The following is a 16,923-nucleotide window of genomic DNA, read 5'->3' as shown; positions in this document are numbered from 1 at the left end:
TATTTTTTTTTTAAGGGGAGGAAATAGAAAACATATTTAGGACACAGAGATAGTAAGAAAGGTATCTGACCAAACAAAGATAATGCTGGAAAGTCTGATACAACGTAAAGCTCGTTTAAAATCAGTTCCTTTGGTACAAGAACTGTATAGCAGGGCTATACCAGTGTGATCCATTCCAATAAACATGTTAGACTCGGAACCCTATTTCTATTTGACCTTCTACCAAAAGCACTTCCATAAGCTTTTACTGAATGACTTTCATTCACGTGTTTATTTGATTACAAGATATAAAAGGGTTTTCTGATTAAAGTTGACAGTTTTAGCTAAATATTGCACTATGATGGCTATTTTTTGCTATTTCAGCAATCTGACAATGCTACTCTAAATGATTTAAGATCCAAAACCTTAATGTTTTGTGCAATAAAGGCTACTAGCTTAAGTGACAGTGATATATTTAGTTATTAAAGGATTTATATAATTACTGCAGAAAAAAAGTTTAATCACACAGTTTAATACAAAAGGAAACTATTTAGGGCATGGTGATTTTCCGGTAGTGCTGTAAATGGGAGTACAATGTATATTTTGACTAAAAGACAACATGTAAGTCACCTTAGTGTAACCCATACTCAGAGCTACATAAGTTAAAATAGGTCGAATCAATTAGACCGCTCAATATTTCTTGCGCCTGGAACACACCGCCCTACTAACGTATGTGACAGTCATTTCATTCTTTCCACACACAAACACAAGCTTCAGGAAACTCAGCTACTTTGCAGAAACCAGGTGTTAACATGTGTCCTTCCTTTCACTGTTGCTGATGCTACTCATGCAAATGTTCCTTCAACAGTGAAATCAACCTTCTGCTAAAAAGCTTGCCCTTCTATACATTATTCCCATTTCAGCATTTTATTAGATTGCAGGCTGAACAAGATTCTAGGACTTGGTTGCTGAGTCAGGATTGGAGCTCTGTACAGCTGACTTGCCTTGTTCTCCTGTGTCAGAAGGAACTTTAAAATTACAGACTCAAGCCTTTACACAAGTTGCTAATAATGGAAACTTTTTTGTGAATAGTAATAGATCACTGGTGACTACTTTCAAGTAATATGCAGTGCATTACATTTCATTCAAAAATCACCTGTGAAAGGACCGTGCAATTTCAATGAGGAAAAGACAACAGCACTAGCCTCAAAATCTAGTTTTATAGATAGAACAAGTATATTCTCCAGTCTGTTACAAATTCATGGTCAACTCTGACAGGCTGTGACTTGCAGATTTTTAACACGAAAAAACTTTACACAAGGTTTGCACACTGCTTTGAAATTTAATGCTATATTAGTCTTCAAAATAGATTAGTTTCAATTTGACCTTTAGCTACAAAATTCTCTGATAAGTGGCTTGGGAATCAAAGTCATTTACATAAATTGGTGGATTTTCTTACCAACAGAAGAATATTACACTGCACACATATATACATATATAAAAACTCTAAGATTCAACCAACATTTTGAAACAATAAAACCAAATCCTACTCCCCTCATTCAAATAAAAGTAAGAAATAAAGGAAAGACAGTATTTCCCCTGACACTTAATCTGTTACAAAACCAAAAGCCTCTCAGGAGACAAGAACAACATGGTTATTCACATTTTTTGGGAATAGCCTGCTCCTCCCTCCAAGCTCATTAGCTAAAGCTGTAACAGTATGGGAATTACAATATGAAAATCTACAAAACTGAGGTTTGAAACAGTAAGAGGCAAACAAAAATACTGGACCTTACTGAAGTAATTCTTTAATGGCTAAAACTTTGCCTTTTTTAAAAACATTAAATCTATTTCATAACTGCCAAATTGCAACTCTGCTAGTTTCAGAAATCACTGCGTTCCCTCACATTCAGATTCTTCCACAATTAAAACCTTGCTTGAGACACACGGAAAGTACTACAAAGGTTCTACTGGGGAAGACTGAACACTGGTTTTAGTGTACTCTGGCTGTCTAAGGGTTGTCCTCTGTGCGCTGTGGTTTCCTACCCAGCTCTTTAGTACTGATCTTTATCTTCTAATTGCCACTCAGAGCCTTGCTCAATATTCTTATTATTATCAGGACAATACAGCCAATTTGTTCTTCAAATTTAAAATTGATTCTCCGGTTTGTATATTTAGAAATAAGTTCAGGAACTACCCATTCTGGGCTCACTGTCAAAATTCTGTGGAACCAAAAAATTTGTATAAAGACTGTCACTCTTATTTTATACATATTTGATGGATGTAGAAGATTTTTCTGCCCTAAGCAGACTGGTTTTGCTGATCTTCCAGGCATGTTTCTCTCTTTAGCATGGTATATGACAAACACTGAAATAAGGCTTTGATTCATAGCAGAATCCAATGTAAAACTGACCTGCACACCTTACCACTCAGTCCAAAACCCCCGTGTTGTTCCCTCAAGTTCACACGTATCAAAGGGCTGAAAAGGGCCACGCACCAATTTTGACATAAATTAAAAGCACAATCTCTAAAGGGGTTCTACTAAAAGGATCTAGGTAATTTTTATTCTTGATAGCTAAATCAATTTGAAAGAATTCAATCTGTGAAATCCTTCATTCACAACCATGAGGTGTTGCTGACTTTTCCTTCATATAACCTATGCTCGTTGGAGAAGATACTTGATGTAAATAGAAAAAGATGCCCTATAGAATTTTCTTTTTTGCTCTCAAAGATGTATTTAATAGATCACATACTACAGAAAATGTATACTTCCCAAGACCTACCACCATGCCATCTGTCAGAGCAAGCACCTTTTGCTGGAAAATATTTCTTAGACTCAGTGATTTCTCCAAAATCAAAGTTTTAACCCATTCTGTTTGTGGCACAAGGTTGACCAACTGCTGATGGAAGCCATACAGTAAATTATGCCAGAAAAAATTCCCCAAAGTACAAGGAATCACATTGCTAAGCAAGACTTCTGAAGTATTTTACTGATTCATAAAAAATACAGCAAGCTATTTAAATATATATTTAATATTAATTACTGTTAATATTATTTCTCATTATTAATATTAATTTAATAAAATACATTATGTGACAGGAAATAAGGCAAAGTAAGAGTAACAAAGAGAGAAGGGTCTACAAAGATATATGCCAGAATCCTTCATTTCCACGGGAAGTTTTCACCAATACATGATCTTGCAATTTATTTTTTTTTTTTAAATGCTGCACTAGGTCACAACTATAACTTCAGAAAACTTTCTTCAACTATTCACTAAACATTTATTAAACTGGTTTTTTAGCCTTGCTTTTTAGAGAGATAAATGTCACTGTCATGTCAGTCTGCCCTACATGTTCTGTACTTTCCAAACCTCTTACTGACTTCACCTAAAATGTGAAAAATGATAAAAATCTCAGAGTTACACCTCTGTTGGGAAAAACATAAGGATAAACAACTTTTTCTTAGCTGAGATACTCTTCTTCACCCATTTGAAGAGGCAGCCAGTGTATGTCACCTGCTCTTTGAGGATTGTCTACATGACAAAAGTAATATTTAAACATTTAGTTCCTTCTATCTGCATATATTCATGAAATCCATGTTAATTTAGTCAGATTAACAATGCTGAAAACATAGGGATTCAAAAGTTATCATGTGAATATTTCTAAGCACATAGTTATAGAAAAACTGTAATATAGGTCACTGTACATTATATAAATACCTCAGCTCTAATTTTAGGTGTAATTCTTGAAATTAGCAGCTTTGGTCCCATTTATTTCATGAACTGATTCATGCATCCTTAAAAATCAGTAAGATTCAGGGTGCAAGCTACTATCCAGAAACAGAAAGATCCCTCTCAAGGAATATAAATAGATTTTTTTTTTTTTTCCCCTCTCTCTCTCCCCCCATCCCACACCCCACCCCTCTCTCAAAGCTGGGAAATAAGCAAGTCATTATTTAATCTTAGGTAGAATTACATAAAAAGCATACACAAGTCTCTGAACTGAAAGTAAAATGTTCCACAGATTCAGAGCAACTTGAACTTTAAGTGGTATTTGCCCTAAGGTCTGCTATAATTTTTACCCTTTTTCAATACACAGATCACCAGAGCTGAGGTGTACTAGTTTGAGCTGAAAAACCCTGACAGAATCCTAAGCCATTGTTTTTCCATACTTGACAAAGCCCTTAACCTTTGTGCATAACAAATATTTCCAAGAATGTCAAAACAAAGCTCTATTTTCTTCACTAAATAACTTCCCATCTTTTTGATGAAGAAAGACTTTTTACCAAGGCTTGTAAATGGCTTTAAACTGAAAGAGGCTAGGTTTAGATTGGACATAAGGTAGAAATTCTTTACATTAAGGGTGGTAAGACACTGAGACACTGGAACAAGTCGCCCAGAGAAGTTGTGGATGCCCTGTCATTGGAAGTGTTCAAAATCAGGTTGGATGGGGTTTTGGAGAACCTGATGTTGTGAAAGATGTCCCTGGCTATGACAGGTGGGTTGGAACTGAACGATCTTTAAAGGTTCCTTCCAGCCCAAAACATAGTATGATTTAGTATGAATTTATATTGCAAATGAAAAAGCACTAACACAAGCTAATAACGTATTGTATAGTAATTTTAATTTTATATCTGGCTAATATTGAAGTGTCAGCAAACTGACAGGCAATCTCATAAAAAATACTGAAGTAACTGTTTGCAGCTTGTTCTCCTTTAGTTGCAACACTGTCTCACAAACTCGTAGGCTGACTTGCCAATGTCCTTTACCCAGAAGCTAAAAAAAACCCCAAGCTTTTATCTCTGCCAAAGGAAGACACCAGCACCCAGCCAATAAAAAAAACATGTACATAGTTTTGATTATTTTTTAAAAGCTTTTAGTATAACTGAATCAATTTAATCCTACAATCTATCTTACCTAATGGCAATAAACATTCAAATTATGAACATAAATATCATCCATATTCATGATCCTTTACTTGCTACGTAAAGAGCATTGACAAAAAGAATTGCTTTGTTTCAATATTATTGTTAGAAAGAATTTACATAAGCAAATACTTTTTGGGTGGGTTTTTTTCTAGTTCATATTTATAGATTTCAGTTGACTGAATAGACTATTTCTGATTTTCACATATAAATACAAGAAGTCAACATACATCTGTGGAAAACAATTCCTAAGGCAAGAAAAAAAATATCTTACCCCAGAGTGTATCATTTTCACACAATCCACTGCCATTTTTCCATATATTAAAATATTGATGCTGTTGATCCGTGAACACAAGTTATTCAAATCTAGAGAAAGAAAAGCAGAAGCAATTCCAGTCACCATACCTTCTCCAAGACAAAACAGCAATGGAAAGGGATTTCCAAAATAAGTTACTCTACAGCATAACACTTTCCATTCCGATTAATCTACAAATAGAAAATCCTTTCAAATAGTTATCCAACTTCTTTTATGTGATAACTATAGGTATATCAAGCAGAATATTCTTCATTAAGAGGACCTATTAAAATGTGTACATTAAACAGAACTGACAAAGACTTCCACTTGGCCAATTCAGTGTATAGTGTGAGAGAGGAAATACTATCCAGTCACATTTGATTTTTTACATGAACACAAATCATATTTTAGAACTATATAAACTGGAGATGTTCCAGGACACAGACAAATAAAGAGCCTTCCACGAGGACTGAAGCAGAAATTACATTATTATTCTAAGAGTTTTCTACTTTTTACTGTTTCAAAAGCAACACTGATTATTTAGATGTGCAAACCTAGTTTTTGAGGCTGTGGAAAATGTGCAGGAAATCTCATCCCTCCTGAACAGTCACATGAAATTTGGAAGACTCAAAGAAGGTTTGCCTCCCTCTTTGGGAATCCTGAAGCCAGTAGGGAAACTGACTCAGGTCCCATCAATTTCATTCAGCTCTGCTAACACCAGTTACAAGCAACATCACCAGGTAGGATCTGCAGCCCCCAGGCTGGTGTTCAGACACAGTCACAGAATTTGTAGAATTAGGAAAGCTCAGAGGGAGCAAGTGATGTTTCTCTAATTAGTGTAAGGAAGCAGCTGAGAAGAAAATAGAAAAGAACAGAAATCTTGAATTCAGCTGACTCCTGACTAATGACGTCCTCCTCCCTCCTGACTGGAAGGGTGATGAACTTTTGGACTTAAAAGGGACTACTGTTTTTTACTATAATTTATTACATGATGAACAACTTAAGAAATGGAATTTCACCTGATCAGTCAGGTATTCTAATATAAGCAGACACATTGAAAGACTTATGTGCTTACATTAAAACAGAATGAAATACAAATATTTTGCTGCTAATCAACATACCAACCTATATTAAATGCGCACTTACATAGTAAGCGTGCATTTTTCTTATTCCTTCCTTATGATAAGCCGTTTAAAGATACACTATTAAAGCTGTACATATAGCTAATGCGTTTCCAGGGCAGTATGTTAAAACATTCTGCAACGAGAACTCTACTGAAATATAAAGACTCTATTCTTCCCATTAACTTAACTGGCATAAGTTTAAAGTAATCTTGTTTCTGTAGAAAATGAACACTTTTAAAGGTTTTTAAATATAACATTTTACTGAACACAAAAATAAGCAGGTACTAGTGATGTAATAGCATGAGGTCAAAAAAAGTGTCAAGTAGTTCAACAAAATAAATCTAAAATGTATACTTAAATATAGTACCTTGAAGAACAATCTTCAAAAAGTCAGTCCCATCTCCAAGTTTCACTAATGGGTGGGAAAGAACAACTATTCCCTAAAAAGTAAAATAAAAAACAACAAACAAAACCAAGTGTGAATTGTGAACTAAGACTACACACTTACTGGAACAGTGATAATAGCCGAAACAGCAGTAAGCTAAAAAAAGGTAGAACTAAAGTGCAAATTACCATCTGAATTCTTTAAAAAAACATGAATAAAACCTGATAAAGACAGCACTGAAGAGCAATATTCTTGAGCTTTAACAAAGGAAATATGACATGTCGACACTACTTAGATGCTATGACTAGATGACAAGCTTAGACTAAACAATGGAATAGTAGCTATGGAAGTACCTTTACTAGTTACAATAACAGCACAAAGGCTACAGTTTTAGCACAAAACCTGAAAGACAGCTAAAATGGTAGGGTGATCAAAATCTTAAAAGATACAGTACTTTCTCAAAAAATGTTGGCAAAGGATTACAACAAGTATCAAAACAAAATCACAGTCAAGGAATAAAAGATGTATATGAAGCTGAATAATCTTCTGTGAAAAAAACTGTACAGCTGAGAGAACAGTATTACAAAGTTTTGAAACTGTAGTGACTCATTAGTCAGCAATACAAACACTCTAAAAGCTGCAAAGTTTCTGTTAATTAGGTAAAAATACTCTATAGTGAAGTTGAAGTTACAAGAAGCAAAAATCACAGACCAGCAACTTCAGTGATGTTAACAGCCCTTTGGAATAAATGTGTTTTGAAAGAAAGACCTCTCATCTAAAAAAGGTTCTCCTTTTAACAGTAGCAAAAACATTAGTCAATTGTACTCTTCCAAAGCATGGCAGGTAAAGCACTGTATCCTTCTCAAGGATAAAACCACAGAAACTTCTTCAATAAAGAAAAACTAAAAAAAAATTAAAACAGACTATATAAAGTGTTTAGAGAACTACACGAACAGCACAGGAAATAAAGTCAAAGGTTTCTTGTAATGAGATAAGCAGGGGCAATCTTTCTATAAATGCACAAAAGCAACTTTAAGAGGACAGTCAGGTAAATCATAATGATTTCAGAGTACATACTCAGTGGGTAGCTTGTTTAATATAGTCGTAAACATTTCTTAAGCCAAAGTAGGATTACACACACAGTAGCAAATTGTTACTGTAGAGAATTTTTACAGTAAATTTAGTTCTACAACATGTTAGTTGAGGAGAAATCCAAATCAAATTCAACATTTTTACTGTTTTATAAAGAAATACTAAAACTTCACAAAACAACCTTTTTCAACCCAAAGTATATTTTATTACACTAAAAAATCGCCATGTTGAATTACATTTAACATGTACCATATTGTTTTATTGCTTTTGAGACAGCAGTGCTTCAAGACCAAACCAAAAGTCAAAAATCTATGACCATATGTTTTTAACAGGTAAAGTTCCTACTTTTCACAGGAAAGAGTAATGAGTTCTGTAAGGAGACTAAAGTATCAAGTACTTACTTTAACAATTAGCATCTGCAAAATTATGCCAAAACAGCACAGAGTTAACTGCTCAGAGACAAATTTTGTCTTTAAGCAGCAAAGGTATTTATTTCGTGCAATGTTGGGGAGCTAGCTGATTCGCACCGGACAAAGTAGCTCCAAAGTTTTCAGTGAAAAGTTAGGTATTTCACACAGTTTTCGTGAGAGGTTACATCTTTACATACATATTCATTTGATTTTGACATCCAATCATTCTATTCATAATAGGTGGGATCTAGGTGGAGAAAACCTTTCAACTTTCTTTGTTCAACGATTTCCTGACTCCTGGTCTCCTTATCTCCTTCAGGTGCCCACCTTATCTTTTCTAAGTATTCAGAGTACATTCCTTTAACATCCAGTCAGTGGAACCTTTTCTTATTATTCAGAGTACATTCCCTTCTCAATACAAACAGACCATCACCTAGAGCGTTGTACCAAACATCCTGACTAATCTTTTTAAGACCTTGCTCTGTTTCAAAAATAACATCTGAGATCTGTCTATGAATACTTGCAGAAAGATCTGCCACTTGTTTTCCATATTACAACTTTGTTTAATATTTCAAATATTATATATAATTGCTCTTGATGAGATTGTATGCCCTGAACTGTACTCACAGATAAATAAAATACTACAGAATTTTTCTTGTAATAACGTCCTTGTAACGAAACAAAGTCACCTCAGGAACAGTCTGTATTTATACATACATTTTTTTCTTACTAAAGAAATTTCAGTCTGTCCAAGCCTGCTATTTAAAGGCAGAATACATTGATGAGACTGCTTTCTGACCTTTTTTACTCATTATTTTTCCTTTTACCTTCCAGTACCCTTCCAACGAGTTTTCAAATTCTGGGACCACATTCTCTGTTATAATAGTCTGGCCCCACTACTTTCTTCTGTATCCCAAATGACATACGGAATTAAACTCTATAACTCAAAAGTTATAAAGTAGGTATGTTTATTGCGCGCACATGCACGGGGGATCACTCTTCCACAAGCGTGCATGCCCAAAGTGACGAACCATCTCACATTTATACAATAAAACAAATGAATATTCAATTAATGCCTATACATATTCGTTACCTTACTCTCGCTTCGTATGTTAATTAGCTTATCAGTCCTTTGCCTGGAATGTGGTGGTCTTGCAGGTTTGTAGGTGATTCATGCCCTTGTGACCATCTGATCTTCTCCAGCAAGAAGACTTAGCACTCCCTTCCTCTAGATAACATTGGGATGTCTCTCATCCTTTTCTCATCCTTTTTATAAATAGCCCCTCTGTTAGAGGAAGAAGGGTAGGTGTCTCCTCAAAGCTGTGTGACTATGTGACCAGACACCATACCCACATTCCTTGAGCAGACATATACAATCACAATCGATGTCCATTGTCCCTATTTCACACTATTTCTCCATATCACAAAGGCGTATGCTCTAGGTCTCTTTCTCAGCAGAAATACTACCCACTGCTTTCTCAACATGCCTGAAACTCTCGGGCTCCAAATTCCAACAAAATCTACTTTAGCAAAACCTGCTCAAATTCACTTTTCCCCCACAAATCCTGCACTGTTTATTGAGCCCATAGAGAAACCAACCCCTCCCCATTCATTATGCCACTTAGACAGTCTCAGACTGACCACGTGCAATTCCTTTATTGAATCTGACTCTTTCCTTGCTGCAGCCTCATTCCTCAGTCTGGTCTAACAGCTGACTTGGCAGCTGATTTTCAGGTTTGGTTCAGCTTTGCCACAGCAAAAGCCAGAGGATGATGAAGTAATGGGAGAAGGTATCAAGTTCAGTTAATGGTCATCGTGACTAAGGATGTATAGATGTTGCTCATGCTGTGTTCCCACAAATTTAAATTAAATTTTGTATTGTTCAGAGAGATGCCAGGAAACAAAACAGTTTCAGAATAACCAAAGGACTGAGGCACACAAGCCAGACAGCAGCATCCTAGATGCTTTTTGTTGTTTTTTCCCGTAACACACTTCATGAAAATCCTCCTCTCCCCTTCCTCCCTCCTCAAAGCAGGACCTGATCCCTATTTTGGCAGGTCTACTGACAGTGTGCTGTGCCACTGCTAAGATAACCTAACATCAGTGCATTCTAAGGTTTGCTTCAAGCTCAGCCTGCAGAACTGGATTTTCCTACACATTTAATGATGCATTAGCACAGCTTTATCAGCTGTCCCATTGCACTGAGCACATATCAAGCCGTTTTAGTCACCTACTAATCTGTGTCAGCAGCAGCATGATGTTCTTTCAATACAAGGCAGAAGTCTGAGAGAGATTCCATACACCTTCTCTTTCCACAATTGGCTATAACACCATGTATGCTTTAAAACATAGTCTGGTAACAATTGTTCCGCTTTCCTAATGGAAACATTTATTTTCGCAGAAACATCTTCTAATATATAATACATTTTTGTCTACTTCATCATTTCCTTTGTGAACAAGAACCCCTGTTTTCCCATGTCAGGGGTGCTTGCAGACACAGCTTTTAAAAGCAGGAAAACCTGTATGTCCTACAGGTGAATGGGGACAGAAAACTACACCCTGAGAAATAGAACCCTCATTTACTAGCAGCATTGGTTTATTGATGTTTCCATTTTGTTCTCTTACAAGACCTAAGGTAAGCTGGATCATTCTCAATCAAATCACCTCCTATCACACCCTGCTTCCAAAAAGGGCAGCTTTGTTTTTTGTTTTACCTGATTATGCTACTCCTGGCATCTCTTTGACACCGTAACAAACCAGTTCAGAGAGGAGAGCAGCAGCAAACTACCCTCTCTTCATCAATATGGACAGCCTTCTGCCACTTCATTTCTCATGAATGGACTCAATCACAGGGTCAGGTAAGCACTAGAACTGGAACTGCAAATATACAGCTGGGGAAGCAAAAAAGTTTTTTTGATACAGAAAATGACTAGGCCAGTTCAGCTCATATTATTTAAAATATTTGTGCCATTTTTTAAGGATGCAAACCACCTAAGGTTTTATACTGAATGTTTGCTTTATTTTTTTATTTGTTTTCTCTTTTTTTTTTTTCCTGTAACAGCCTGAAGGCAAGCCTGGGATGATGTGGATTTCCTGCCACTTAAGCACCAGAGATGATTAAAAGTATTTCAGAACCATTCACAGAAAAAATTGAACAGGTTAAAAAAGAAAACTCTCAAGAAGTGACACCACATTTTACAGAGTATATTTGTTTTAGGGATGAAAAAATATTTCTGCACTTCACTAGTACCCTAGGTTTGTACTTCTAATCTTAAATATATGTGGGACTACTGTGAAGTATAAATGCACACTTGGTAATGGCAAAGAAACTAACTGTGTCTTGGTGCAGGTAGCTGCCACAGAGTCCTCTTCATAACACCGGATATTGCATTCCTTCACACAAGAAAGGAAAACTGCTTTAGAAGTCATTATCTGAAATCTGATCTTTAAGTCTGATCAGGATGGTAGTGTTTATTACTACTTATTTAATATCAAAATACCACCCCTACAATCCCTCCATTTTCAGCACAGCTTTCTGTATATTAATGTGGTTTTAAACAGGTCCACAGTTTAGAAAACAAGAAAAAACCCATTCTTCTAAAATTTAAAGTGTGCCAGTTTAAAAGGAAGGGGCAGAACTATGAATCAACGAAGTCAATAGCAACATGCAATGAAGTACAACAGGGTCATAGTTTTGCATTGCTTAAAGATATGCAACAGATGCACACAAAGAAACACAACTGCAGCAAATCACCAACCAGGCTGGAATATGGAGCTCCCTTATAATTATAGCAGGAGCTATTTCAAAGCCAAAACTCTTTTATTACTAACTTACCTGAAAGTATTTGTTTGTATGATCAAAGCCTTCTTGCAAATGTTCCAAATCCTCCTCCTGCAGATGGCTTGGCAGTGAGGTTTCAGATTCTCCTTTAACAGTCCTCAGCAACTGAACAGGCATAGCTGCTTTATCTAAACAAAAGTGATAAATAGACTCCTGAAGCTACACCTCTTGTTCAAGTTAAGAGTTACCAGAAGTTGCAATTTCCTCAGAAAGGGGAGTATTTATCTAATTCATAATAAGAAAGCTTAATTACGTAGGACAAAAAAAATCTTCAGAGGGACTGTCCTCATCTCTTATTACCATGAATAGCAGGAACAGAGAAAGTAACATTTCCTTGGCAATAGACAGCCATCCAAATTATTCTGCAAACATTCCAAATGCTGCAAATGGTAACAAAATGTTACTTTATATACAAATGCAAAGGGTAAACAATGTGAATACTTCACATACAGAAATGTACACTAAAAACCAAGCAGGGACTTCGAATGACCCAGTCCCAGCACAGGTCATGGATAAACAGTCTCTATATTCAGGTGTTTGCCTGTAAGATAATTTGATTGCATCAAAGTAAAACATCTGTCATTTTAACTTACAATGAACAAAATACACCTATGTACAGATTAAAAAACTGATCAATGTATCAGGTAGAGAAAAAATAATAAAGAACAGAAGATGGGCATCAGCTTTTTTTCTTAACATTTAAAAGCAGTAATAGCAAAACCACCTCTGGTTCCTTAAGCTACTGTACCTAGGCAAGAAAGTATTCATTTAAAAGCAAAATACATTCTATCAAGTCTGATAAATATCATATCTCAAATAGGAAAAAATTAGCACCTGACTTGTGGGTCTTATTTTAGATTGTAACTTAGCCTTTGAAAACCAGTCCTCCTCTACTCCAAAACGCAAAGCAGCCCCAAGAATTCAGGAGAATAACAAGGCCATGCATCTTCACTGCTTACATTATAAAGTAGGGGATTATATATTGTAAGCCAACGAGCAACTTGTTTCTCTGTAACTTCCTCTCCAGCGTACATGAAATAAGGAGGCCTTATTATAATATTCAGAAGACACAGCGGCTCCAGGAGGCACCTTTACTTAAAATGCCATAGATTCTGAGCAACAAGCATAGCTTACTAAGAGAAAAAAATCCAACAATATGTTTGAAGGACTTTATTTATACTTGTCCTTCTCACTTGCAGTTCCACAGTTTAAACACACACAGACACGAATTAGGCTGCCAGGTATGATCTGGAGTGTATGTACAAGAAATAAGGAAAGCTTTCAGGTTCACAGTGTTTTGCTTTCTGTGTGAACTGATAAAAATAATTAGCATTTCCTTTTAGGTGTAGCAGAACCCAGATACAAGCTCTGAGAGCCCAGCAATTTCAGTGTTTAAGACAAAGCATACATCCAAAGGCTTGTGCACTTACAGAATCAGACAATGGCTCTGCAAAGAGGTTTAAAGACTAATTTTTGACCTTTGCACTGCAAAATAGACATGACAAACGGATCAAGTCGACCTCCTGTTAGAACTGGGAATCACTTCACTGTACATTCTGAATATACAAGTTACTGAATTCTTTTGAGCAAGGAGAATCTCTAGGATTCAGTGATAACCAACTGAACTTTGACAGATGATAACAAATCAGAAGAAAACTCATTTCACTAGTAATGGAACGATGTTCTATAAACCTCATAGATCTGAGGACACATAGGAACAAGTAATACAAGGAAAATAGGGTAATGACAGTCAGAATTAACATCTCTGGGTTTTGTCTCCCAGATCAAGATAAACAAGCATTCTTCTGGAAGAGGACAAAGAGATCACAAAGCAAGACTTCTCCCTATTGTCTTTTTCTGATTAAAAACTCCATCATACTAGTCTTCCATGTCCAGATGCCTAAAACATTAAATTGTTATTTCTTTCAGTAAAAATTAATCAAGATACATTTAAAAGAAAAAAAATAACAAAAAATATCAAACTGAGTCCCTAATAGCACCCTATATTATAAATAAGATGCAAGACATGCTTTACCACTTTTAGTTCATACTGCCAAAATTCCAAAATATAAGTGATTATTAACAATGGAACTCAATTGTAACAGCTGCAAGCCCTTAATCTTGTAAAAACACAAGGCTAAAAAAAAATCAGCATATTCATATTCTACATCTTGACTCCTGAACTGATTTCACGAAGGAGGAAGTCAAAATTAGATCTGCTTTTGTTATAGTTTGATGTCATCGTAGTACATCCATCCAGTGTGCAGCACAGCAAATAATTAACACCCCTTTGCCTGAATTACTCAGATCCACCCAACAATTGAGCCTTTACTCAAACGCAGGACACACACTACTGGGTCCTGTCTCTAGCTCTTGCTACGACAAATGAACTGTTCCTCTGTACCCTCCTCTAGAACACAACTTTTCTTCAAGCCCTAATGAGAGATTAGCTTTGAGGCAGAGAAGCAAAGAAAACATAAGTAGTAAGGTGTAAATTGGAAAGATTACTCCCATCTCTACAACCAAGAAATACTTCAGTGACACATCAAAATTATATAAAGAGGATTAATGTCACGTCAGGAAAAGCAAGGTGTAGTGGTCAGAGGCATGAGGAGATTCCTCATCTATCAAAGCAGATGTGACTTGCAGAGAAATGTGTAAATTAATTCTCCAAATCAGAGAATAAAACACACTATTGTGTGGAGCTCTGGAGGAAACCTCACCAAAGTTTCATAAAGAATAAGGAAGAGCCAAAAGCATCAGCATCTTATTGATGTGATTAGTCAAAATGGTATCTTTAGATATCAGTAGATATCTGAAGCCCCTGTAAACACAAATACTAGTCAGCTCAGTATTTGGGCCAATTGTGCAGAAGTTAAAACAATTATGAAATAGATAATGGCTCACTCTAAATGTGCACACATATAGAGATACAGCCATACGCTCTTTATATAGTTTATGTGAAATTTTCTCATTAAAATGAACATTTACACCATTGAACAACACACAAAGTACAAAACTACAATAAACTCAATCTGCGATCTTTGGTCGTACTGATTTAAAGAATCACTTTACCAATATACAAGTGAGTGGAGGTTATCTTTATTCGGCAGCGCTGGGAGCATGGGGGATTGCTCCACCAAAGTCACGCACACCGAGGGAATCTTTCAGCCCTCTCTTTATACAAGTCACTCATGTCTATTAATTAACTTTCCGGGAAGTCATTAACATATCTCGCACAACATTCCCTATGTCACCTATTCAAGGATTTAGTACATCTTCAAGTTAACAATATTAACATATCTTGTGTCTGGACAATTAGCACACTCCCTATGTCACCCATTCAAGGCTTTAGTACATCCTCAAGTTAACAATAAGGGTCTCCTCAGACAAACATGAGCACATTGTTCTTTAAATAGATTGTATATGGCCCATTATTCAGTACAGCAGTCTTAATGAAATCCAGACTACTCGTGAAGACCAAAAGTCTGTAGTCTAGATTTTTTGTAATAGTCTAAACTTGTAACTTGTCATTTCCTTGAGAATTCTTAGGAGAAAACGCCATGCCAGATAACTAAAACAGGAGGGAAAAACCAAGTCAGCAGTGTAACACATCTTATTCTCTTAGCAGCAAGGCTTTAGCTTGCTGTTGCTGCAGATCTTCAGGCACTTATCTTCTGGAAATAAGTCCTAAGTTATTCTAATTCTTAATACACAGCTGGTACTTCTTTCACTAGAAATTTTAGTTTTAAAACAAGCCAACAAAAAACAAAGAACCGAAACAAAATATCTTTTATTAGTTTCAGATTAAAATTCAGTAATCTGATAGCGTGCTAAAGCGGCCACAATTAAATGTTACCTGAGGAAACCCGATTCTTACGCTGCCGTTACCTCTGCAACATTTCCCCTCTAGAAAGCGGCGACCGCGCGCAAGCCGCGCGGAGCTGAGGGAGGCAGGGCTGCGGCGCGCACGCGAACCGAGACCGCCTCAGCGCGCCAACCCCGCCACTGCCACGGGCCAGGCCCTTAAAACTAGGAGTTTCTATGTATTATCACAAGAGTATTGACAGCAATTGATTTTCAGTACACTCAGCGTCAACGAAGAAGAAGCGAAAAAGAATTTTTAACTCTTAAAGCACCGTGCTTTTCAAAGCGGGGATTCGAGGGCCGCAGCAAAGCGGCGCGAAAGGCAGCGCGGGGGGGGGGGGGGGCGGAGGCGCCCGGCAGCTGCAGGTCTCACAGCGGAAGGCAAAGCCCAGCAAAGCACCGGGACAGCACAGGGCAACGGGGTCCCCTCTTCCGCCGCCACCCGCCCGCTCCCCTCTGCCCTACGGAAGGGGCAGAGCACCCCACCGCGCCCTGCCCGCCGGCACCGCGGAGGGCGGCCCGCGACCTCGCCGGTACCTGTCTCACGGCGCGGGCGAAGAACGCACAGCCCGGCAGCCGCCTCCACGCTTTTACGCCTGCGCTTACGCCCGCGCCGCGCGGCCGCGGCCCACCGCGCATGCCCAGCCGTGCTCGCTCATGCGCGCGGCGGCGCCGCCCGCCCGCCTCGGGTGGGCTCCGCCAGGGGGCGGGGCGAGCGCGCGCGCTGCCCTCAGCGGGGGCGGCAGAGGGGGAGGCGGGGGGAGCGCAGTGTCATGTCCGGCCTGGCCGTGGGCGCTGCGGCGGGGTGGCGAGGCTCGCCGGCGGTCGTGTCGGTGCGGGCCTGCTTGCAGGAGCTGTGCCGGCCCTGGGGGCGGCTTTCTCCCCTCCCGCCCTTCGCCGGGCCTTCCCCCGCCTCCGGGCGGGCTGCGGGCGGGCTGGGCAAGCGCCGAGGCGGTGCCGCCTCTCAGGCCTCTGCGGGGGGGGGGGGGGGGGCGCCGTCGGTAGC

At 38.0% G+C, this 16,923-nt stretch overlaps 1 protein-coding gene across 3 annotated transcripts in view; it reads right to left on the bottom strand.

Annotated features, from left to right (window-relative positions):
- The window catches only part of POT1 (protection of telomeres 1), a 75,955-nt gene extending 59,371 nt beyond the window's left edge, over positions 1-16,584 (bottom strand). For 2 of the 3 annotated variants that reach the window (XM_056340589.1, XM_056340590.1), the window contains exons 1-4: positions 16,455-16,584; positions 12,045-12,178; positions 6,690-6,762; positions 5,178-5,269 (exon numbers count right to left, since the gene is read on the bottom strand). In XM_056340589.1, coding sequence (XP_056196564.1) covers positions 5,178-5,269; positions 6,690-6,762; positions 12,045-12,167 — 288 coding nt within the window. In that variant the 5' untranslated portion in view covers positions 12,168-12,178; positions 16,455-16,584. Of the gene's footprint in view, positions 1-5,177; positions 5,270-6,689; positions 6,763-12,044; positions 12,179-16,454 lie in introns of those variants that run through there. The other variant, XM_056340591.1, reaches the window with a different exon arrangement.
- Between the last annotated feature and the right edge of the window lie 339 nt (positions 16,585-16,923).

Source organism: Falco biarmicus, chromosome 5 (assembly GCF_023638135.1).
Source record: "Falco biarmicus isolate bFalBia1 chromosome 5, bFalBia1.pri, whole genome shotgun sequence".
NCBI lineage: Eukaryota > Metazoa > Chordata > Aves > Falconiformes > Falconidae > Falco > Falco biarmicus.
The sequence above is the reverse complement of the archived record's forward strand: the minus strand, read 5'-3'. Positions and strand labels throughout refer to the sequence as shown.